We start from the raw sequence: 24234 nt of genomic DNA, 5'->3' as shown, positions 1-24234 counted from the left end.
AGTGAATAGATTATCCAGGAATGCTCCTGAAGCATTAAGCACCAAAGGTTATGGTTATGGCTGGGTACACCATTGAGAGAGACAACCATGGCAGAGAGAAACTTGCAATGCTATCAGTATGTTAAGAGTAGAATGACTAAGTACATTCAGGAGTTTTCTGATGAACTGATAGTTATATTGTTCATGGAGAACAATGGCAGATATAATGGGAGTAACACCTTTCTTATAATGAGGAGACATGTTCAAGACTAAGTCTGAATGATGGAGCAGGCGAGAAGGGCTACAAAGCCTACGCCGTTTCTCTCTCATAATATGATAATAGTAATCAATTAGTGAGACTGCCGGCCTAGTTTAGCATTTCAATTGAAATAAAAAAAGCTAGAAAGTCACAAATTTGAATCAAAAGAAATCACCTCAAGCACCCCATTATTAAGTTTAAATGGATACAATTATCAGTGTCTATATTAAAAGGCAAGTAACAGCAGTAAAAGGTGGACGACAGTATGTTATTCTACCTAGCTGCTATAGAACTGAACTCTCAACATTTCATAAATTGAAGAACCCATCAAATCTGGACTTATCAATTCAAGTGTAGTTGACAGGCAGGTCAGTGTCCACGCACAACTGTCAGAATACCATGTATCATTTTTCCTGATTGGATCTAGACCCCATTTGAATGGCAGCTTTAATGGCTAACTTTATAAGGTATTAAAACTAAATATATTGCATGGGTCAGTTTCTAAAAGATTTTATTTAATTTGTCTGGCTCTTTGGAAAACACAGGTTGTGGGTACACCGATTTCTATCTGCCAACCAGCCCCGACATGAATTACTATGCAAAATCACTCAGATCGAGAAGGTGGTCAAGATACTGGGAGTAACCTTACATCCAACCCTTTTATTGGAAAAGTATACCAAATTTCTGAACACTGAAGAGGAAAAAAAAACTAAAAACACAAGGCATTCTTAAATTTAATATTTTCTGTGACAGAACATTCATGCTTTTACAGCATATTTGCGCATGGGGTACAGACGCTCTTTCCTTTGCTGTTTCTTGGTCTTCAAGCTCATCTCATATTTGTTTAGTCGACGACGCATGGCACGGGTCTTCTTGGGTCGCAAGTCCAAAGGCTTATACTTTTTGCCCTGAGTTAAAAAAAAACCTTTGATCAGCAATGGCTAAACATATGTAACCCATCACCACAGGAAAAGCCCTGATTTTACAATTTACTTAACAGTAACTAGCAATAACCTAAAGTACAGAGGACCAATGCCACTGAATGTTGAATAGTAACTAAAGAACAGATATATCAAGTCACATTATCATAATTGGTCTAACTCAGATTTGATTCTGAATTATATTTTCAACGACAGTAATAAACTTTACAGTACTTTTAAACTTAATCAAGTTTCTCCCATGTTAACAAGTAGGGGAAACAAGAACAACACACAGAAATCATTATGCAGCACAATCAAAAGGACACCCAACACTTTATTCATCTCACATACATACGTAATCATATTGACTAGTTAAACTTCTGTAGTGGTGTACATGGACATCATGCAATTTTCAGATGAAATCAGGAAATAATTGGATCAACATACACAGAACTGATTTTCAGCATACATTTTAAACAGTAAGTTATTTAATATATTGTTTCTCTTCAGCACAGAGACATTGGATACAGCCACAAAAGGATTTAACAAAAGAATAAGCATTTTAAAATGGGGAATTGTGGTCAACAGAGCAATGAAAATAAAAGTGAATGGGATTATATTTGCCCCAGTGTGCATACCTGATGAGTAGATTTTAGAAGCTTTTTGTGTTTTCCTTCTGTTTGGCAAACAGGAATCTGACAGACAGGCCATCGAAGACAGCAAGTTTCTTTTTCCAATAACCAATTTCAAGGTCACTTTTACCAGAATTAGATTTATGCCTTCAGTTTTTTAAAACCTGAATTCAAATTCTCAAACAGACATTCTAGGATTGGAACTAAATTTTCTCTGATGCAATAGTCTAAACCGCTGGATTACTGGTCTAGTAAGATAACCATTACACTATTGTATCCTGTACCTTAACACTGCAGCATTATGAAATTTTGCTCAAAAACCCAAACTCACTGCTGACTTTCAATCTTCCGAGGAGAAATGCTAAAATCTTAAAATTCCAATACATCCTCCAAAGGTGAAACAGCAGTCTATCAGCCAGTTTATTCTGTCCCAAAGCTCCTTGATACCCAAATCATCAAAACATTAACCATACCGTATGACCTACTCAATTCAGAATCAAACGGAGATCACCTGTATGTGGCCTTGTGCACACTAACTGTTCAAACTGCTCGCTCACCTATTAAATATATATCAGTTTAAAGCAAAATGTCATAATCTGTTCACCAGTGTGCAGACTTAAAGAGAGATTAAAAACTTGTATGCACAAAGATTTGGGTAACAAATTTTTAATTACAACAAGTTGTTACATCTATGCCCTGTTTATTGTATGATCCAACTACATAGAAAGGTGCTATAATACAAAGTCAGAAGATCTACCACCTGCCTCTTCTTCTTCCCTACTCTTCACCATTCAAAATCGTAAAGAATCTCTTTTCAAGTAAGAATTGCAAGTGTATTTTTTGTCTATTCTGTACACTACTCTTAACATGGTTTCCTCCACAATGACGGGACCTCTGTTCTCTCTGGATGTAGTTTTGCTCATGGTCCTGGGTAACATCAGTGAGCCTCCGGCAGAAACACTGCTGGTGTTTCCTACGTACGATTTATATGTTTGGGTTTCCTTCGGTTGGTGATGTCATTTTCGATTCTTTTTCTCTGGGGTGCTAAATGGGATCCAAGTCAATGTGTTTGTTGATAGAGTTCTGGTTGGAATGCCATGTTCCTAGGAATTCTCATGCATGCCGGTTTGGCTTGTCTAGGATGAATGTTTTGCCCCAGTCTTCTCAAAACTTGCTAATCTCTGTTCTGTCCCTAAATATGACACCCAGGCTTTCTGTGGCATGTCATTTTAATTCACCAGCCTGCTCTCACAATGATATCTCTACCCTTGGTCTGCTGCATTGTTCCAGTTAAGTTTCAACATAAGCTTAAAAAAAAAACCTCATTTCTTCATTATGACATTTTTCTGGACCTTTTACACCTTTCTGGACTCAACAATTTCAGAGACAGACTCTGGCCCTCAGATTCTCTATAGTGTGGAAAAAGGCCACTTGGCCCATTATGTTTGCCCTTCTAAAGAGATCCCAACCAGACTCAGTCCACCTCCACCCAATCCCCCTAACGTTGCATTTACCATGGTTAATCCACCAAGCCTGCACATTATTCAACACTACAGGACATTTAGCATGACAAGTCTACCTAACCTGCACATCTTTGAACTGCAGGAGGAAACTGAAGCACATGCCAGAAACACTGTCATGGGGAGAATGTGTAAACTCCACTCAGTCACTCAAGGCAGGCATTGAACCTCTGTCTCAGGCACTGCAAGACTGTGCTAACCATGCAGCATTCTGCCAGCCTCAATTTATTTCCCATTCTTTTCACTCAATAGCTCACCTTCTCTAGGCACATTTGTTTCTCTTCTTGTCCCATCCCTATCCCCTTTGGGCCTGGAGGACTAACTTTTATGTAGTTCAGGTTTCTAGGATGGAAGACAGGGGAACATTCATTCATTTTGACCGTATTCCACTAGTAACTTCTAAGTTTTCCCATCATAAGCATGAAAAGTAACTGCTTTCTCCTCTACACCGATGCTCTCCAACCTAAGTGTATTCCCCCATCCCCCCAGCATTTTCTATTTTTATTCCAGATTTCCAGCATCTTTATCTATTTTTTGAAGAAATAGAGCAGTCTGGCAGTAGTGATATGAGCACAAGACAGCAGAAAAAGTGTAAGGAAAGAAAGGAAAAGGCAAACTTGGACAGCTAGAAGTGAGAGATGAGCATCTAGAAAGTAAGGCATGAAAAACTGACAAATGGAGAATATATCAGAGATTGAACTTAAGGAATAGAACCTGAGAAATCAGGAAAACGAGGCAGGAACACAGATTGGAAGATAAACTTTGGACAATCATTGCAGATTCAGTGTTACCGTATGAAACACTGTTGGCTGTGTTGCGACTGTTGGACCTTTCTAGGCTCCACCTGTGATGGAGGTAGTTCGTTTAAGAGATAAACAAATATCAAATCTACCCAAATCAAATGCATTAATATTAACACAAGTGTGTCTGACTCTCCCTATTGCTTGGTGACTCCATTTTGAAGTCAACTTTATGTTTTAAAAGAATTATAAAAGTTTGTATGAATGTTATAAATGAACAGCATACACTGTTCACTAAACTGCTTCATTTCATCAGCATGTTATTTTCGTGAACATTGTCCCAGGATCGCTGCATGCTTTAATTACAACAGTTACAAAAAACTGCATGAAATTGCATAAAAACTTGGACTCACCTTGTAGAATTTTCTCAAGTTCTCTTTTTGCGTCTGATTGATAACAGTCAGAACTCTTGCAATGGACTTCCGCACTACACGACTAGAGAGAAAAAAATTGTAACATAATTACAAATCTTCTCCAATTCTGAAAATAAGAGGTAGGATTTTAAAAAAGTATACTACAGCTCACATGGATCTCACACTCCCAACATGTATTTGCTTGCACTGAATTACATAGAAATTCACTTAAACTACAACAAGGAACCCAAGTACTTCAGAAAGTCAAGAGTCCTTTTAGAGCACCAAGTCATACCTGCCAAATAGCAGCAAAATCATTCAAACCTCCAGAGTTCTGACTCACTAAAACCTGGACTCCAAACCTGTCCCTTCTAATAAAGAAAATTTTAAAATCACTAGCATGTGCAAAAAACAAACAAATCCAGTGCCTATATACTCACATTTTGGACAGCTTGGATGCAGCTCCACCAGTTACTTTGGCCACACGGAGCTGGGAGAGTTCAACCTTGAGGTCATCCAACTGTTTCAGTAACTCCTCCTTTTTCTTGCCACGCAGATCACGTGCCTTGATTTTTGCCTACATTTAATAAGAATCACCATGTTACTATCACACTAACCAAGCTTCCACCTGAAGACAACTAATAGTATATGCATTCAAAAACCTGAAGACAATACAAGTAGCTGATAATGCTACACATACCAAGCGTTGGTCCTTCAACTCAAATTATTCAAGTAGATCTTTGCTAATGTGATCCTTAACCCTATTTACCTGTTTCTAATTCAGATAATGTATAACCAAACATGCATTGATCTCATAGCTTAGTCTGCACAGGGCCAATAGATGAATTTGAACATGTACATTTTCAAACATTCACAAACCTACCTAGGGTAAAATATGCAAGGTTTGCTAAGAGTCTGTTGGAAGTTTAGGTGAAATAATAAAAATACAAGAGTTTGAGCTGATGAACCGGGGAAAGGATAGAGTTGGTCACAGAGTTAAGAATAGTCAGTGCATGGCTATGTGGTGGGAAGCTCACCTGGGCTAAATTACATCAATTTTAAAATTACTCTCCCTTTTTCAAATTGTTCAATCCTTCAATTTTAATTCAAGAGAACAGGACCAAGGTTTACTGTGCCTGACCTCAATTTAATTCTGGTGGATCAACATGGTGTATGTCATCCAAGGATGCAGCTCCTGAAAGCACTCCAGAGAGTCTGACCACAGCGCAGTACAACTGAATCATAATATTCTTCCTTTCTAATAGCATCACCAAAGCAAAGGTCCACTTCAATGTCATTTCATCAGAACTTTTAATAAAACCAACAGTAACATCTGCCTACAATAGTAGATGGTGACAACCTAGTGGTATTAAAATGACTGAATCCAGAAATTCAGCTAATGTGCTAGGGACCCAGGTTCAAATCCCAACTCACCACCATAACAAATGGTGGAATTGGAATTTAATAAAAAAATCCAATTGACCATTTAACCATTGTCAATTGTCAGGTGGGAAAAAGAAAGTCCATTTGGCTCAGGGAAGGAAATCTGCCATCCTGACATGGTTTGGCCTACTTTGACTCCAGACCCACAGCAACACGGTTGACTCTCAAACTAAAAGTGTGGCACTGGAAAAGCACAGGTCAGGCAGCATTTGAAGAGCAGGAGTGTCAACATTTTGGAACAACGCCGAAATGTTGACTCTCTGCTCCACTGATGCTGCTTGACCTGCTGTGCTTTTTCAGCACCACACTTTTTGACTCTGATCTCCAAGGCTTGCAGTCCTCACTTTCTCCTGCCCTCTGAAAGGACCGAGCAAGCCACTCAGTTGGCTGAGTGCAAGAAGGCAGCCGACTACCACCTTCGCAAGGGCAATTAGAATGGGCAATAAATGCTGGCATCCCATGAATGAATTAAAAAACTATTCAATATGTGATCTGCCTGTATTGCTCGCAAGACAAAGCTTTTCACTGTGCCTCGGTACATGTGACAATAAATTCAATTCATGTAACTTGCTGAGATTGAGAAAAAGTGTTTCAAATATCAAATTTGCAGGACAGAAGGACATTCACCACTTTACTGGACGGGTTCAACCACAACTCTGAAGAAATCAGACAACCATCGCTACAAACCAATATGCTTGAACAGTGCACCCAGTACTGGAATGGTAGTACTGCAGCATTCACCAAGCTTACTTGAACAACACCTTACCAGCTCAGTCACCACTATCACCAAGAGGAATGGGGAAAGGAGGATCACTATCAATAAGTTTCTCTCTCATGTCACAAAGCCGAGTTGGCACTCAACTATCCCATTAGGAAGCCCCCAAAACCTCACAGCCAACAGCACTGCAATTGAGGAACCAACGCAAAAGCTGCTCACGGTGGTTAGGGGGAAGCAAGATGAACACTCCTAGTGCTAACCGTCATTTCAAAAAGGAGCAAAACCAAGACTTTTGGGAGAAGGGGGAGCCGATGGTACTGAGCAACGGGGGACCCTGCTGGGAGTCTGAAGCCCCACTGAGGCCCAGAAAGCCGATGAGCCCTCTCCCGCAGACTCTGCTCAGCAAGGCCCACATCTCCAAACCTCCCAGTGGCGGGGTTATCTATGGGGACCAATATGCAGGGAGGACGGGGCCGGCGCCATGTAAGTAGACACACGGCGGCCTGCGGCCGATCAATCGATCATCCGCCATGGTTTAAACGTAAAATCTACAAAGCCTCACAAATAAAAGGCCGACACGATAGAGGGGAGCCCGGTGATTGACTGGAGCCAGTTACTGCAACTATTCGAGCGATATTTTTTCAGGATTAAATCGGATTCTCCAATGGACAGAAACAGGCAACACATAAACTCCTACCATTGTCTTGGGCAGGCGCAGGAAAAGGTAGGCCGAGGGGAGGGGCCTGTATTTCCACGTGACCGGTTCTACCATCCACTTCAAGGAGGGGAGGAGACAGACAACAGAGATATCCATTAAGTCAGATTTTTAACTTTACACAAACATCATCGTCTTTTTAGAAACACATTTTTGCTTGTCTATATTCTATCGTTGTAACTAATTTAACGACGAGGTTCAATTTTCAACGAGTTTTGTTGAGTTTGGTTTCCTGCCCTCTCCCAAAGATTGCACATTCCAGAGGTTGTTTCCGGTTCCGGGTCAAGCTTCAGCAGGCCCCGGGTTTGAGTGGAAGCAGCGCGATCTCCCGGTGCCGATGCAGCCTCCGGCTCAGTAGGGTGCGGAGTGAGGGAGTGGCTTATCGTCCCCATTAACATTTGCTCTTTTAACATAAGCAGGGGCAGATGGCGAAAAACACGCTCTCAAACAGGTTTCGGAAAGTCGACGTTGATGAGTACGATGAAAACAAGTTTGTGGATGAGCAGGAGGAGGCGGTGGAGCAGCAGGGGCCCGATTCGCTGGAGGTGGACACTCTCATCAGGCAATATCCTTCTGGCCGCGGGGGCCGTCTCCCTCTGTGCGTGAGCGCGCGTGTGTGAGAGAGACCAGGGGCTGGCTGGCAGAGCGCCGCACACCCTGGGAGGGAAGGTGACAGCTCTCCCCTCCCCGTGCCCGCGGACCCCTCACTCTTCCCCCTGGGAACCGCATCCGCTCTCAAACTGCTGCCGACTATTAACGGCGCTGCCGGGCAGCCTGGAGCTCCCCTCGAGTGAAATTAATGACGTTGGTTTCGCACTCATCCTCCACTGGATTGCTTCATTTTCATCGAGGTGTCGTTTAACTGACGACTTCAGTGTGAGTTGGTTATATCTTGTGCAGAATTAGTCATTTTGGAGACTTGTTTAAATCTTTTATTTTGAATGTTCAATGTTTTCCCCGCTGTGTTCAGCACTTTAAGACCTCAAACTTTTATCAGATCCGAGTGTGGAAATTGGAGGAAGGACGGACGAGGTCAATACTGCTCGGTTTGTCTCTTAAAAATAGTAAAAGATCCACCGTTGTACAAGCTGTGATTGGAGTAGCAGTCAAGTCTCGGAGACAGACGATGAAGACACCCAAAATGACATCTAAGAAATCTACTTGTCAGAACTCAGTTCGAGCTCCAAACGTACTATTGCTAAAATTAAATCATGATCCCAAAAATGTTGTTCCACCATCCAACTGGCACGACAGCCTACTGTTTTGGAACCTGATTTGAGGTCTTGTTTAAGTTAGAAAATAACCCCAATCATTTTCAGCTGCAATGTTAACGTCCAGCCAGAATTTGAGTATTCTTAGCCAGGTCCTGCATTCTTACAAACATTTAAATTAAGAACAGGACGAGGCCACTTGATCCCCCTGTCACTCAATAAGGTCATGAGGGTACTTGTGCACTGGTTGTGCACTTGAGCCAGAAGGCCTGGGTTTAAGTCCTGGCAGCTGCACAAGTTTACCATAATATTTCTGATATTGAGAAAATAAATTCAATAAGATCATGCCTGATCCGGTTATTCCATGTAATAGGTAGGTGGGGATAACATTTCAACCACACACACATGTCAGGAATCTATTTAACTCTACCTTAAAAGAAATTCGAAGACTCTGTTTCCACCACTTTTTGTGGAAGAGCTTTCCAAAGACTAATGACTTTCTGGAAAATTTTCCTTATGTCTTAAAAGGTTCTGGAATCTTCCCATGAGGGGAGATTTCCTTTCCAAACCCTACCCTATTAAGGCTTGTCAGGATTATGTTTCCCTTACTCTTCTAAACTTCAGAATCAAGCTTAGCCTATTCAGCTTTTATTTGTAAGACAACCTGCTCATTCCAGTTATGAGGAGAAAGTGAGGACTGCAGATGCTGGACAGTCAGAGGCGAATAGTGTGATACCTGAAAAGCAACTCCCTCTCCCACTCCGACAAGACATGCAAGTCCTGGGCCGCCTCCACTGTCAAATCTAAGCCACCTGACAACTACAGGAAGAATACCTCATCTTCCACCTTGGGACTCTTCAACTATATATATGGCATCAACATCAACTTCACTACTTCCCCCATCTCATACCAGATCCGACCCTCCAACTTGGCACTGTCCCCTTGACCTGTCGGACCTGTCCATCTTCCTCCCCACTGACCTATCACAATCACCACCACCCCCCGCACACCTATTGCCTTCCCAGCTACCTTCTACCCCCCCCCTATTTATCACTCAGTCCCTTTACCCCCAACATTCCTGATGAAGGGCTTATGCCTAAAACATTGACTCTCCTGCTCCTTGGATGCTGCCTGACCTGCTGTGCTTTTCCAGTGCCACACGTTTTGACTCATTGCAATTATGAGTCATTTAACGCTTCTCTGAACTGCTTCAGGTATATCATATTTCCTTTCTTCAATAAGGAGAACAATATTATTTGCAGCACTCGATGTGGTCTCACAAATGCCCTGTAAGGTTGGAGAGTAATTTACTTTTTGTATTAAATTTCCCTGACAATAAACAGTAAGATTCTATTAGCTTTCCTAAATACTTGCGTGCCAACCTTGTGATTCATAGATGAGGACACTGTGTTTTGGAGCACTGCAAGCACTCACCATTTAGATAATATGCTTCTTTCTTAATCTTGCAGCCAAAATGGGCATTTTTACTTGTATACCATTTGCTAGATTTTTGCTGACTCATTTAAACTACATCCTCTCTCTGAGATTACTTTCCTACCTACGCTTGTGTCTTTCGTGAACATACCTTTGGTCCGTTCATCCAAGCTGTCCCTATAAATTGTAAGAAGTTGAAACCCCTGCGAAACAGCCGGGGTTGTTAGAATATTGAATGGACTCACAAAACCCTTAGCATTCGCCTGTCCCTGTGTTTCTGTTTTTGCTGCTGTTTACCTATTATTTACTTAACTATGCGATCTGCCTGTATTGTTCACAAGACAAAGCTTTTCACTGTGCCTCGGTACACGTGACAGTAAATTCAATTCGATTCACCTCCAATACTGATCCCGTAGCCCATCACTTGTTACATTTGCGAGTTTGACCAGCCATTCTGTAAGATCACATCTGATCTGATTATATCTTCAACTCCATCCCCAATAATGTTTCACCACTTTGTTAATCAATAATCTATCCATCTCTACCTTAAAAACCTTACCATTTGGTTGAGATGAACTATTGTACATGATGTTCATTAGCTCCCAAAGGTGAAGCTGCTGTCAGTGTATAATGTTTGAAGTGCAAATGGAAGGGTAAGGTGAAAAGTCCAGTTTACATTTCTGGATAATAATAGCAGTTGTGCACAATCTTCTTTGGATCTGTTTCCATTTTCCTCACAACTGATATGTATGCTGATCCAGGGGATGTTTCTTAATTGAACAAAAGTATTTTTCTAGATGGAATTTGTACTTTTGAATGATTAATATTAGTTCTGAGATCTAGATGATAGAATTTTACATTCAATTTGAAGAGTGGGACTAAATGTATTGAACTTAAGGGCAACTTTAAAAAACAAATTGCTGGAGAAATTAAGTAGAGGTTCATGATGAATCCAGTGACCCTTTTTCAGAAGGGTTACTGGACCCATAATGTCTACAGATGCTGCCAGACTTGCTGAATTTCTCCAGTAATTTGTTTTTGTTAAGGAGAACAAATGTGGTCCTGAAAAGGTGAGAGAATGTGTACTGGGATCCGAGGTTAGGGGATAGATTGATTAACAAGTAGTGAAAGACTTTTAAGGGAATATTTTGGAATACTCACTAACCTGTGTATAAACCTGTCACTAAAGAACACACATTGGATTTAAATGTTTGAAATAAAACTTATTGTTCCTTGACCTGTAATCATGTACAGGTGACATGCTTAGTGCATTCCATGCAGCTTTAAGAAATCCTCCAGTCAACATGAAGAATCAAGCAGTTAAGGTATTTGATTAATCTAGTTTAAATTATTTAACATTGTATCGAATATAAATATTCTCGAAATGCAGTGGCTTGACTCCAGAAATGCACCCGAATGTCTTGAGCAGACCTTGTCTATCTGCACAGGATAAGTTTTGTGCAGCTAAACTAATTCAATTATACTTCTGGTTTTGTCACATTAATTTAAGGGATGACATCAACTAAGTTCAGAACTTCTTGCCAGATTTCAGTTAATGGTCTTTTGATAACACTTTAAGGATAATGATATCGGTTTGCTATTTTCCTAATTCGTACAGACCTTTAATATTTGGTATGTTATGTATTTAAAACAAAGCAATTGGTGGATGGGGTAAACTAATGTCATAATGTAGGGTACTTGAACTTTTTTCCTGAATACCTGCAGTGAAAATTACCTAAATTTATTATAAAAGTTCCACTCTACAGTCACTGTACTAGTTAGACAGCTGAACAGTAACCTTTTAGAATCATAGAATCCCTACAGTGTGAAAACAGGCCCTTCAGCCCAACAAGTCCACATTGACCCTCTGAAGAGTAACGCACCTAGACCCATTCCCATTTCCCTATCTCTACACTTACCCTGACTATTTAGCTTGGCCAATTCACCTGTCCTGCACATCTTTGCACTGTGGGAGGAAACTCACGCAGATATGAGGAGAATGTCTGTGTGGAGTTTGCACAGTCACCTGAGGCTGGAGTCGAACCCAGGTCCCTGGTGTGAGGCAGCAGTGCTAACCACTGAGCCACTATGCTGCCCTTTTGTTTTGGAAAATAGGGGCCACTATATTCAAGTAATGGCTAATAAAATGTTTCCTCTTAAATTCTGTACTGTCTGGTGCATTATATTCAATACTGCAAGGTAAAGAATAAAAGTTGTTTAATGACTGAATGACAATTCTTTTCTATAAAAATGCAATAAAAACATACAGAATACATTATAAATTGAGTTTTTTTTTCTCCACAGGAACGGGCACAGGCAATAGTTCTCAAAGTCCTTACATCCTTTAAAAGTAGTGAGATAGAACAGGCTGTTAAATCATTAGATAGAAATGGTGTTGATCTATTAATGAAGTACATTTATAAAGGCTTTGAAAAACCCACAGAAAACAGCAGTGCAATATTGCTACAGTGGCATGATAAGGTAGGTTTTTTTAGTCTTTAATTTTATTTTATAGTTTTTTGCAATGGATTTGATTAGAGAGAGAGAGAGGTGGATGACTTGTTTCCATGCCTGGGCCAATGATAAGTGGTGACAGCCATTTAAGACTCTGTTGTTTTCATAAAATCTGGCCTGCAGGCAAAGAATCTGGTTTTGTGATGCTGTCACTGCTTATAATTGCTGAATAAAATGTATATGTAAAAAATAGGTCAAGGTCAGATTTACAATGTCAGCTTGATTTGCAGTAACTTCACCAGAGTTAGAAGGCTGTGGGTTTGTATTGGTAAATGTTGTGAAATAATCACCTTAGATCCTATGCATGTGTGACAAATACTCTAACAACCAGGGAGGGTTAATTTGGATGAATTTCTTCCCAACGCAGCCAAGAAATTACCTGAGACTCAATCGGTTGCTGTATCGTAGGGCTTTACTGTGGACAAATTGGCTGCTGTACTTCAAAGTGTAATTCAGTAGTCGTGAATCACTTAAGGAATTCTTCTAAGTGCTGTATAAATGTAGATTGCTTGCATGTAGACCTTTTTATCAAATAAAGTTGGTATAGTCCAAGGTGACCATAGAGCTGCTGTCATTGAGAGAGATGACCGGTGATGGTTTAACCGGAGGTCATCATGCCCTCTATGGTAATCTCAGTTGGTGCAGGAATTGAACCTGTGCTATTGGCTTCACTCTGCAGTGCAAATTAGCTGCCCAGCCAACTGAGCTAACCAACCCTCCTTTTTATCAAATACTGTTCAGCTACATAAATTTGCTGTGAATATTCCTAACGTATATCATCACCACATCAAGACCACCTATTTCCTCCTGCACTTGCTTCACCTTAACTTGTATAGAAACCATTAATACTGTTATCTTTTATACTTGATCATTCCTTGACATGTTGAGGTTCTGGTTGTAAGTTTGCTTGCTGAGCTGGAAGGTTTGTTTTCAGATATTTTGTGACCATACTAGGTAACATCATCAGTGAGCCTTTGGTGGAATGCTGGTGTTATATCCTGGTTTCTTAAGGTGGGTGAAATCATTTCCGGTTCTTTTTCTCAGAGGATGGTAGATGGGGTCCAAATCAGTGTTTTATTTATTGATGGAGTTCCGGTTAGAATGCCAGTTTAATGCTTGACATTCTAACTAAAACTCCATCAATAAATAAAACACTGATTTGGACCCCATCTACCATTCTGAGAAAAAGAACCAGAAATGATATCAACTACCTTTTTTAGAAACCATGACACAAATAGAAAGTAGGACACAACACCAGCGCTCTACTGGATGCTCACTGATGTTACCTAGTATGGTGACAAAACATCTGAAAACAAACTTTCCAGCTCAGCGAGCAAACTTACAACCAGAGTCATTTGGCCTAATATCTCCCATGTTGGTAGTGTCAGTTTTCTTTAGTAAAGCACCTTTTTGATGTTTTAATACAAATTATGTTTAATTTAGAAATAAAAGCTTAATCACAATGACTTGAATATATTTTCCTCCTTTTATCCCTCACAGGCATTAGCAGTGGGTGGAGTAGGTTGCATAGTAAGAGTTCTCACTGCAAGAAAAACGGTTTAAAAAGTTACATGATGCATTGACTTGAGGACAAAGCTGTTGGAAAGTACGAGGAAGCAACAGCAAGAGAAATATTTGAACCATTCTTTAAAGATTAATTCATATTAAATGAAATTATTTTGAAAAATCACCTTGGAATGCTCTTTCAATAGATTGTGGTAGAAAGTTTGTATTACTGTATGTTTTGGCTAAGTATGACATGCAAGGTCTTGCACATTTTCAGTTCTTAGTTTTTGTTTTTACCTTTTTAAAATCTATTGAGAAACCAAATAGTGTGGCTAATAAAAGGTACATTTACATGATGGAAAAAACACTGATGTGCATTTTACCCTGAATTGTGCCACATGGTGGTCTATTAAGACTTCATTGTCAGTACATGCAGTATTATAATTTTTTATTTCTTTGGGTCACTTTCATATTGTCTTTTGTACAGTTATTGGATACTTGGTGTGATAAATATGGCAATAGTATTAGTTGAACTACCAGGGATGAATTATTGTGAAGTGCCTGCTGCAAAATAAAGCTCTTGGATCAACATCTGACAGCTTTTTGTTGTATTGTAATGTCAAAATTTTAAGGTTTGATTTCTAACTTAAAGCAGTAAGGAGATATCTCTACTAGATGCAACTAGTGTAATGTCAATTTAATAAATCCTGTAATAAAGTTAATTTGTTTATGCATTACTGAAACCCTCATGGGGCTTTGTAGTACAAAGCTGGCTATAATTAACGAATGTAATTCAGTATCAATGCCAGTTCAAGTAATCACACATTTTTGTGAAGAATTTCTCAATGCTGGCTGAGATGAGCAGTGGGAATATTAACAAGTGTTTTGCTCAAAAATAATCTGTTCCTTCCTTGAACAGTAACATTTCAGAAGTACTTTAAAGGCAGTTTATTAATACAGATTTGTTTTTGCAGTATTCTATATTATACTTCATAAAGCTATGAACTGGCTGAACTGCGCACTAGGAAAAATGAAATCTATATTGAAAAGTGCACTGATGTTATACTTTAATGGGTGTAATGTTCCTTTTAAATTCTATATTCCAACAGCTCTTTTCAGCTACCCTGACCACAACACATGGCCTAAAAATTATGGCCATATATATTGAGGCAGTTTAAAAATCAGAACTTGACATACAGTAAACAGTGCAGACCAACTGAACTAGCTGAATACCATTCACAATAATGTACATTATTATTATTCCCATGGAATGGATTTACCAATGAACTGCACACCACCAGTAGTAACAAATAGAGCAGCTGAATTCAAAAGTCTGAATTTAGGAATGTAATGTAAAATTCACTTTGGATGTATAATGCATCATATAAACAATTTAGTAAAATCAAACTGTTTCCCTATTATTAAATGAAATTCGCAGGTTATAACCCATTTGATCTTTAAAAGCTTACACCTTCTCCATTCTTTACCTCCCTTACAATCATTAAGGTGTTTTGACATGTCCCAACCAATTAGAAGGCAATTTTCAAAGTAAAAAAATCTGACATTTGTCCTTAAATGTTTATGCAAATACAAGTCTCAGCAGGTTTTTCAGGTCCAGTCCAGATTAACTACATAGTACCACAATTTACAATATTTGAATAGTATGATACATTTAGAATTTCATTGAAAGCCCAGGTCCTTATGACCACCTTGTATAAAGTTAGGTAATTTATTAATATTTTAAATTGATTCCTATACCTATTCATTCTTAAATTTTTACATTTCCATCTCATAAGCACATTAAATTTGTGAAAGAATTAATTATAATAACTCCTCATGCAATCTTTGACAGCTTGTCAAGAAAAAAAGATAACCCAGTTTTTACTTCCACTGTCTAAGTAGGTAACCTACTTCAAGCAAGAATAATTGCATTTTGTTGGCTTAAACTCTAATAATGTGGTCTGGGAGATGGATAACAAAACTTGGGTCAGTCAAGGTAAAATTACACTGATCTCACTGGGATTTGAATTATACACAACCTGCAGAAGTTTGGCCTGTAGGTTTGTGTAGATTTTTCGTTAGTGCTTGAATGTTCAAAAACAAGCCAGGATGGCAGCTGCAGCACTCAAATATTCCATGCAACTTCTCACAGTCAAAATGAATTTCAAAAGCATTATTACTAGGAAGCTAGTCAATAAAATAGTGAGATACTGCAGTCACATAAAATAACTGAAGTCAATTGCAGCACTGCCACAAGTTTTAAAAAACATGCCATTTGGTTAGGATGAAATTATTACTTTGCTTCTGCCATTATTCTATGGAAACTAAAGATGGTCTTTCAGTCTGAACCAATTAAAGCTTCTTTCTAATGTAAGTGAACTTAGTCTGAATATTTTTACGTGACTTTAAACCTTAACATTTACTCAGGTAAAACATTTAGAAGATTGGCATCAGCATTTGGTGCAGTAATTATGAAATAATTTGATTTTTCAAAGATTATTCAATTTCTGTGCATTCTTGCAAGAAAAATATATAAGACAGCAATTCAAATACCTTTGTCACTTTTTACCTGTCAATTGACATGGACTGGTGTACCATTTTCAACAATTGAAATTGCAAACACATTCTGAACGACTTCTTATACTTCTTTTCAAGCTAACTGAGGTGGACAAGCTGAAATTTTACTGAAAACCTCAACTCAATATACTTTCCTCATGAAATTGTTCCTGCATTTTTGAAGAACTGAAATTTTACCTAATCAAAGAATTCAACCACAATTTCAGCAAGTCTAAACGAATTTTAATTGGAAAGTATTGCACCTATAAATCATTCCCAAGCAAACACAGGTCAGATGAAGTATCACTTGCTTTATCCAAACCAGGTTTATAACATCAAGGGAGAGAAATTAGTTGCTAAGGCCAATCGATGCATTTATAAAGATTACACTGAACAGCATTTTTTTTATACAAATAAAAGTGCATTAGTTCATATGTAACATATATATATATTTACACACAATGTTGCTCCTGCTTTCAAGAATTCCTGGTTTCACAACAGCAGGATGAAGAAAATACTGATGGACCATAATTATTTCAAAAGCAACATTTTCTACCTCTGAAAGGCTGTATATAATTTATGCAACTATTTTTACATCCAGTCCCAATGTGTAACAACCTTTCTTAATTTCTATACACAATACAGGTACCCTTTATAAAGGCTCCTTTGGAATGTTTAATTTTGTTTTCTCTTATGCATTAACCCAGGTAACTATATCATCCTTGCCTCCTGTTATATAGGCATCAAATCCCTTGTTTTTGGTTGTTCCAGCATTTTTACACAACACTACTGCATTCTTAAACTGCAATAAAACCACATGATAACAATTAATCAGCAAGAACACATGCAAGGGTTCTAAATTTTGTTATGAATCAATAACCGCTCATTTTACAATTATTAGAATATTTGAGAGAAACATAGAAAATGGACGACAGTGATACTTTGGACCAATACACAGAAAACCAATTGCAATATTTAACTTGGTTTCTTGTTTTCAGGCATCTCCTATTGGTATGATTTATCTTGCAGGTTTCCAGCTTTATTAATCCAAATGACACCAAATGATTAAGCTAAAAATGTAAATATAATTTAAAAATATGTTCTATTTGGACCATGATACTGAGTTCAAAATCAGTTACGGTCTGCTCTGTGGTAACAATGGGGATGGTTGGGAAAGAGCATGACTTTAACAGTGAGGAAGCAAAAACTTTTAAGCATTAATGTCTATCAATGAAGGAGAAGCACATATGCAAAGATGCAGATAATGACAGCATATCACTTCAAACAGTGTTTCATTCAAATCAGCTCAGGATTGCTACAGAGTCAAAAAGAATTGTTCCACTTGTATGCTTAGAAACTACAGAATTTCAAACCCATAATATTTGTTTGTTCACAATGAATTTCATTCCCCATAGGAGAACATTTTCATTTGCATTTAAAAGCTGTATTAATATAAAGTACGAGTTATTAAATACTTGTAAACACCTGGAAAACCTGTAATCCTGTATTAAAACACTGTCATAACAGTGACTGAAAACACTAATAAGGATATCTTATTAACTATAGTGTTCATCAAATGAATTATGTTGATAGCTTCTTCAATGTGCACATTCCTGACACTGCACTTGGTTCATTGCCAGTGAGGGGGAGGTCGGCCAGTTATTGATGGACGTATAATACCTTTAGGAGTAGGTTTTGACCCAAACCAAGACATCTACAGTGTAAATAGAACAATATTTAGTAAATCCACTCGATGTTAATTCGCTAAGAGTAGAAGCAGGTAAGACTCAGTGAATAAGTAGCAACAGATTATGCCATACCTTATATTCTAAGGATTCCTTTAGCAAGTTTTCTTCTTCACGTGTAAAGTTAAGTAGCATGGATACTGCTTTCACCAGTTGATAAGCCTGTGACAAAACAGTGAATTGACTTTTTTCCTTTATTATTAGATTATTGAAAGTTGTCCTGCAACTTTCTGCAAGCAAAATACTATCCATGAATTCAAAAGGAAATTAACAAAGTTCCTGTAATTCACAAACTATTTTAAATGTAAATCTTAAGTATTTAAGTCAAAAAACTAAGTTCTCAAAAGGTTCTAAATTTTAATGCAAAAATTATTTAAAGGAGTGTTCCAGCATAAAAGACCTACAGAGGGTAAGCACTTTACAAGAAGGCAGCTCATCACGTTCTCAAGGAAGTCAGAGATGGGCAAGAAATGCCGATTCTACAACAATACCCACAACCCATGACTTTTTTTAAAATTTAAAATCTCATTCAATAGAATTATAAAAAATATTTGCCTGGGTTTCAGATCCTAGCCACCATCTTTTTATATTATTGAAGCTAGCCACAAAAAGATTGCACTCCATTTTCTAGCCTCTGTTTCTACTGGTGGAATTCCCATGGAATTTTGATGCCTGGAAACTTTTAGTGAGGCCATGGTTATTGTGAAAGGCAGTTTTTGAAAGTAGGTAGAGGAAACAGATGGCAAGCTCTTTTCCAACATTGTTTTGAAGACAGTACAGCAAGTCACCTATGTGCTTCTCAAGTTTTATGTTTTAAGGTTCAAATGTTGTCTGTTCACTACATTTGAAGACACTATTTGTTTTGAGAGACCATTTCTTTCTAGGTTGCATTTGAAACTAAACTGCTGATAGCAGAAACAGTATTTGCTGCACACTTGTGTTAAGTGCACAGCAAACAATCACAGTACACAATGTCAAGAATGTTTTTCACTCCACATAATCCTTTCATTGTACAAGAATTTAAGTCAGTTACAACTGTGTCCAGTTCTAGTCTTCTTGTGTAAAGTCCATTGGACTAGAGAAGGGCAACTGATTATTATCCAAATTAAATACTCTAATTATCAGTATATACTGGGAGAAGTAGTCCTTCACACTTTGAAAAAGTGAAGACTTCGAAGATATGGCTGACGTATAAAATAATGAATTATTTCAGTTGAGGTAGAAAAGCTAGAGGTTTTTGGCAGTATCCATGCAGCTTATAAAAGCATAACATAGCTTTTAGGAACTTTAAAACATCAACCAGCTTTGGATTAGGTTTGTGCTGGGTGTGAATCACACAAACCTTTGAAAAGGAGCTGGAAAAGTCATTAGAAAGTAGTTGGGTTAGTGCCAGTGGAGCTTCTGAGATGACCTTGAGATATTAAGGAGGTTTTACTCTATGTGGATATTAGGTTTCACTTCATCTCTCCCAGAAAGGTGCATAACCATTGAGGAAGCTGGTGCAATAAGGTTGATTGTATATTCAGCTTATTCAGATTGTAGCATTGTCAGAATGGGTTCAGCCTGATGCTCCAGTAGGGCTTTGCTTGTCATTTTCCAGATATTTCATGTCTGGGTCTCAGTCAATATCGAAATGCACATCTGAATTCTACATCTACTAGTCATCAAATCACTGAAGAATCATTCTCTTTCAACGTTTAAAACCAGATCTGCACTAATTCCCAACAATGATAAATGAAACAGGTTTTCTCTTGAGTATTTGTAGCTTATTGCAATCATTAGTAACTCACCTCAGATTCTCGCACAGACATAAATTTGAGAAGAACATGTTTAAGATATTCAAAATTTATCTCCCTGGAGTCATTAAGATCTGAATTGTTTACAACTGTGGTGGAATTACTGATGCTGGTTGGTGGTTCAAAGTAAGATTTCTCCCGAACTTCAGCAGGCTCCAATTCTGGTTTCATTTTCTTTAATTGAGAAAAGATTTAATATGGCATCAATCATAATTCCATATTTTTTTTTAAAATCAAAAGAAAGTCTGAACAGCTGATATTTCTATTTTGCAGAAATCCATTATCATGTTTCAACTCCAGTTACAAACATATGAATTAAGAGACAAAAGTAGAAATTGCTGGAAAAGCTCAGCAGGTCTGACAGAATCTGTGGAGAGAAATCAGAGTTAACATTTCAGGTCGAATGATCCTCCCTCAGAATGCTGCCAGATGCTGTGCAGATGAAGAACTGCGGTTGCTGTAAATCAGAAACTTAGCAGATCTGGCAGCATTCTGAGGAAGGGTCACTTGACCCAAAATGTTAACTCTGATTTCTCTCCATAGATTATGCCAGATCTGCTAAGCTTTTCCAGCAATTTTTATTTTTGTTTCAGATTTACAGCATTTGCAGTTCTTTCGGTTGTTATATGAATTAAGAGATAGGCCAATCGGCCCCTCAAGCCTATTCTACCATTGGAAAATATGGCTGATCTAAACTGTGCTCTTAATTCTTTTCCTGCCTATCCCCTATATGACTTTGATTCACCTGTTATTCAAGAATGAACTCTGCCTTGACAATATTCGAGGACTCTGTCTCCACCATTTGATGAATAGAGTTCCACTGACACATGATGTTCCGAGAGAAAATAATTCTCAAAATTTTCTCAACTTATTTTTAAACTATGTCCTTTACTTCTAGTCTCTTTCACAAGGTGAAAGCATCCTTTCAGCATTGAGCTATTGAGGAATTTATTCATGTAGAATTTCTGTTTGCCTGATCCAGAGAATATAGGCTTCCTAAGAACAAACGCTTAAAAACCCTCAAATATGTACAAAGCTACTGCTGGAACTTAATCCAGTAAAACTGCACATCGTCACTTTCCAGATTCTCAAATGAAGAATGAGAACAAAGCAGTTTTGTAAATATATACAATTATTTTCTTTAAAAAAACTTGGAAAAAGATATGCTAAAGATGGTTCCCCTGAACGAATATCTAACATTGCGCAAAATAATAGTAAACCATAAAATTTAAAACTTCAGTTTTTTGAACAGGTGAAAAATGAAAACATAGTTAGTTTTAATTTGTCAGATCCAAAGTCACGAATAATTTAAACTGGAAAAACCTTGCCATTAATTTGAAACACGGGTGAAAGCAACTAAAACCAAAGATTAAAAAAAATGAATGGCAACTTCAAAAACAGGACATTGTAGGTAATATAGAAAATGCTGTAAATACTCAGCAGATCCAGCAGCATCCTCAGAGAGAAACAGAATTAACATTACAGGTCTCTGACCTTCAAGCTTCATTGACCTGAAACAATAACTATCTTTCTCTCCACAGATGGCCCCTAACCTGCAGGAACTAAATTGGATTTGTCAAACTAAAAATAAATCTATTAATTAGTAGTTTTTTTTTATTTCAGCGAGGCGATGAAAAGGGAAGTATTCTTGGAACAATTCTCCAGACAATGTTATTTCAGTATCAGGTACAGACTGCAATTTAGGACAATAACATTTGCCACACTTTAACACGTGCAAAATCTACTTCTGACCCATTTTCGGGTTTGATTGATTGAAAAATCCTAAGTAATCTGTTTAAAAGATGTAACTTAATGCAAACTCTTTACCAATTCTTTCTGCAGTGTCTTCTTCAATTCTGTTAGTCTCTGCAGCAGTTGTTTAATAGTCTGATGGAGGAAAAAGATTTAAAATATAAAATCTACAGTAATGTATAAATTATTACATGAAACAACTTAAATTTACAATTTTAACCATACATTAAAGGATTAGGGAAATCATTAGCAAACATTGCAAATTTGTTATTCACGACTCCAGCGAGTATGAGAAGACACAGTTTTAACGTACCTTAATTTTGCTAACCTGAGTTGAGATTAAGTGGTGAACATACAAACAAGGAACAAGAGTCAACTATTTAGTCCTTCAAGCCTACTCTGCCAGAATCAAAGATTTCCAGCAAAAAAAAAAGGCCCTTCAAGCCATCAAGTGCAGAAGTCAAAAACGACCACATAACTATGCTAATTTAATTTTCCAGCACTTGGCCCATAGCTTTGTATGCCTTGGCATTCTCCTCTACCACTCTTCAAGTATTGGCTTTCAGAATGCCACCACCCTCTGGGTAAAAACATTTTCCTCACATCACCCTTAAACCTCCTGTCTCTCATCTTAAATATATACCCCCAGTCACTAATCACTGCACCCAGGGTGAAGTCTTTTTTCTGTCTCCCTGAGCTATGTCCCCATTTTTTTTCTCACAATCATGTCTCACCTCAGTCTTCTCTGCTTCTGGGAAAACAAGCCTAGTCTATCTTTTCTCTCTTCATAACTAAAACTCTCCAGACCAGACAACACCCTCTGCAGCCTCTCCAGTACAGTCACGTCCCTTCTATAATGTGGATTTGAGAACTCCAGCTGTGCCTAACCAACATTTTATACAGCTGCAACATATCCTCCTTACTCTTTAAACTCTATGCCTGGGCTAATAAATATGCCTTAAGGGATCATGGACATTAAAATCCCTCTGATTCTTGGTGCTCCGTAGGATCCTACTGTTCATCATGCATTCCCTTGTTTTGTTTGTCCTGCCAAAGTCCACCACCTCACAACTTATTGCCATTTAATAGAATCATGGCTGATCGAAGTTAACTTCAATTCTGCATTCCTAGACATCCCCAATAATCTTTCATTCCCTTGATAATCAGTAATTATTTGTACTACAATTTTTTAAAAAAGTTTCTGCTTTCATTGTCTTTGTGGAAGAGAATTCCAAAGATTCTCAACCCACACAGAAAAATGTTTCTTCATCACTTTTAAATATGCACTCTTTCTTATTTTTAAATTATGACCTATAGTTTTAGATTGTCACACAACAGGAAATATCCTTTCAACATTCCACTCAGGATCTTATATTTTTCAATTAAGTCACATCTAGCTATTCTAAACTCCAGGCAGGCCTAACTCGTCTAACCTGTTTTCTGGTCTAGTCAACCTGCTCTGAAATTCTTCTGATGGATTAATATCCTTTTGTACGTATAATGTCCTGTACTATACACAGTATTCCAAATTCATCCTCACCAATGTCCTGTATAATTGAAGCATAACCTCCTACTATTGCATTTAATTCCCCTTGCAATAAACCACAGCATTCTATTAGCTTTCCTGATTACTTGCTGAAGGGGAAATATTACAACTTTCTGTCTTTGCTGCAAAATTGAATTGGTCTAGCCTCAGCTGCATTGTCAGCAAAAATTACTCCACTGGTTGGAGTTCCTCAGCCCAATGAATGCCAATAGTTTGATGAAAAGCGCACCTGGTGCTAAGGCACTTGAATAAACTGTTGTACAATAAAGAACCAAATTCATCGAATCAGAGGACAGCAGAGACGTCACTGAGATGAATTCTTTGAGATGGCACTGCAGTCACCCCGAATGGTTTGAATATAGATACAAAACTGGCTTGGTCATAGAAGACAGGGTTGTGGTGGAAGGGTGTTTTTCAGAATGGAGACCGTAACTAGTGGTGTCCCACAGGAATCAGTCTTAGGTCCTCTGTTTTTTTTTGTAGTATATATAAATGATCTGGAGGAAAATGTGGGTGGTCTGATTAATAAATTTGCAGATGAAACAAAGATTGGTGGAGTTGCTGACAGTGCTGACGATTGTGAAAGAATACAACAAGATAAAGACAGATTGGCGACTGGGGCACAGAAATGACAGGTGGAGTTTAATCCAGACAAATGCGAGATGATGCATTTTAAAGGATCAAATTTAGGTGTGTATTATATTGTATGGCAGAACCCTTCGAACATTAGCATACAGATAGATCTGGGTGTGCGGGTCCACAATAAAAGTGGCAACATGGGTGGCCAAAGTGATTAAGGTGGCATATGGCATCCTTGCCTTCATCGACTGAGCAT

The 24234-nt window shown here is 38.1% G+C and overlaps 3 protein-coding genes across 6 annotated transcripts in view; 1 reads left to right on the top strand and 2 right to left on the bottom strand.

Moving 5' to 3' along the window:
• Window positions 1-956: 956 nt before the first annotated feature.
• Window positions 957-7411, bottom strand: rpl35 (ribosomal protein L35). The gene is made up of 4 exons (XM_043720181.1): window positions 7322-7411; window positions 4904-5040; window positions 4464-4545; window positions 957-1146 (listed from the first exon to the last, which is right to left on the bottom strand). The coding sequence occupies exons 1-4, from the start codon at window positions 7394-7396 to the stop codon at window positions 997-999; spliced, it is 444 nt and encodes a 147-aa protein (XP_043576116.1). The 5' UTR covers window positions 7397-7411; the 3' UTR covers window positions 957-996.
• A 215-nt stretch (window positions 7412-7626) lies between these two features.
• Window positions 7627-14726, top strand: arpc5lb (actin related protein 2/3 complex subunit 5 like b). The gene is made up of 4 exons (XM_087998428.1): window positions 7627-7905; window positions 11238-11309; window positions 12289-12465; window positions 13999-14726. Exons 1-4 carry the CDS (start codon window positions 7765-7767, stop codon window positions 14059-14061), a joined length of 453 nt encoding a protein of 150 aa, XP_087854554.1. The 5' UTR covers window positions 7627-7764; the 3' UTR covers window positions 14062-14726.
• A 2055-nt stretch (window positions 14727-16781) lies between these two features.
• The window catches only part of golga1 (golgin A1), a 53336-nt gene continuing 45883 nt past the window's right edge, over window positions 16782-24234 (bottom strand). For 3 of the 4 annotated variants that reach the window (XM_087998422.1, XM_043720176.2, XM_087998423.1), the window contains 4 exons: window positions 21929-21988; window positions 20096-20275; window positions 18381-18467; window positions 16782-18274 (listed from right to left, as the gene is read on the bottom strand). In XM_087998422.1, coding sequence (XP_087854548.1) covers window positions 18191-18274; window positions 18381-18467; window positions 20096-20275; window positions 21929-21988 — 411 coding nt within the window. In that variant the 3' untranslated portion in view covers window positions 16782-18190. The remainder of the gene's footprint in view (window positions 18275-18380; window positions 18468-20095; window positions 20276-21928; window positions 21989-24234) is intronic. The other variant, XM_087998424.1, reaches the window with a different exon arrangement.

This window comes from Chiloscyllium plagiosum, unplaced genomic scaffold, assembly GCF_037043375.1.
Source record: "Chiloscyllium plagiosum isolate Xiang-an unplaced genomic scaffold, Cpla_swu_hap1 HiC_scaffold_21, whole genome shotgun sequence".
Lineage (NCBI taxonomy): Eukaryota > Metazoa > Chordata > Chondrichthyes > Orectolobiformes > Hemiscylliidae > Chiloscyllium > Chiloscyllium plagiosum.
This window is presented reverse-complemented; position numbering and strand designations above follow the sequence as displayed.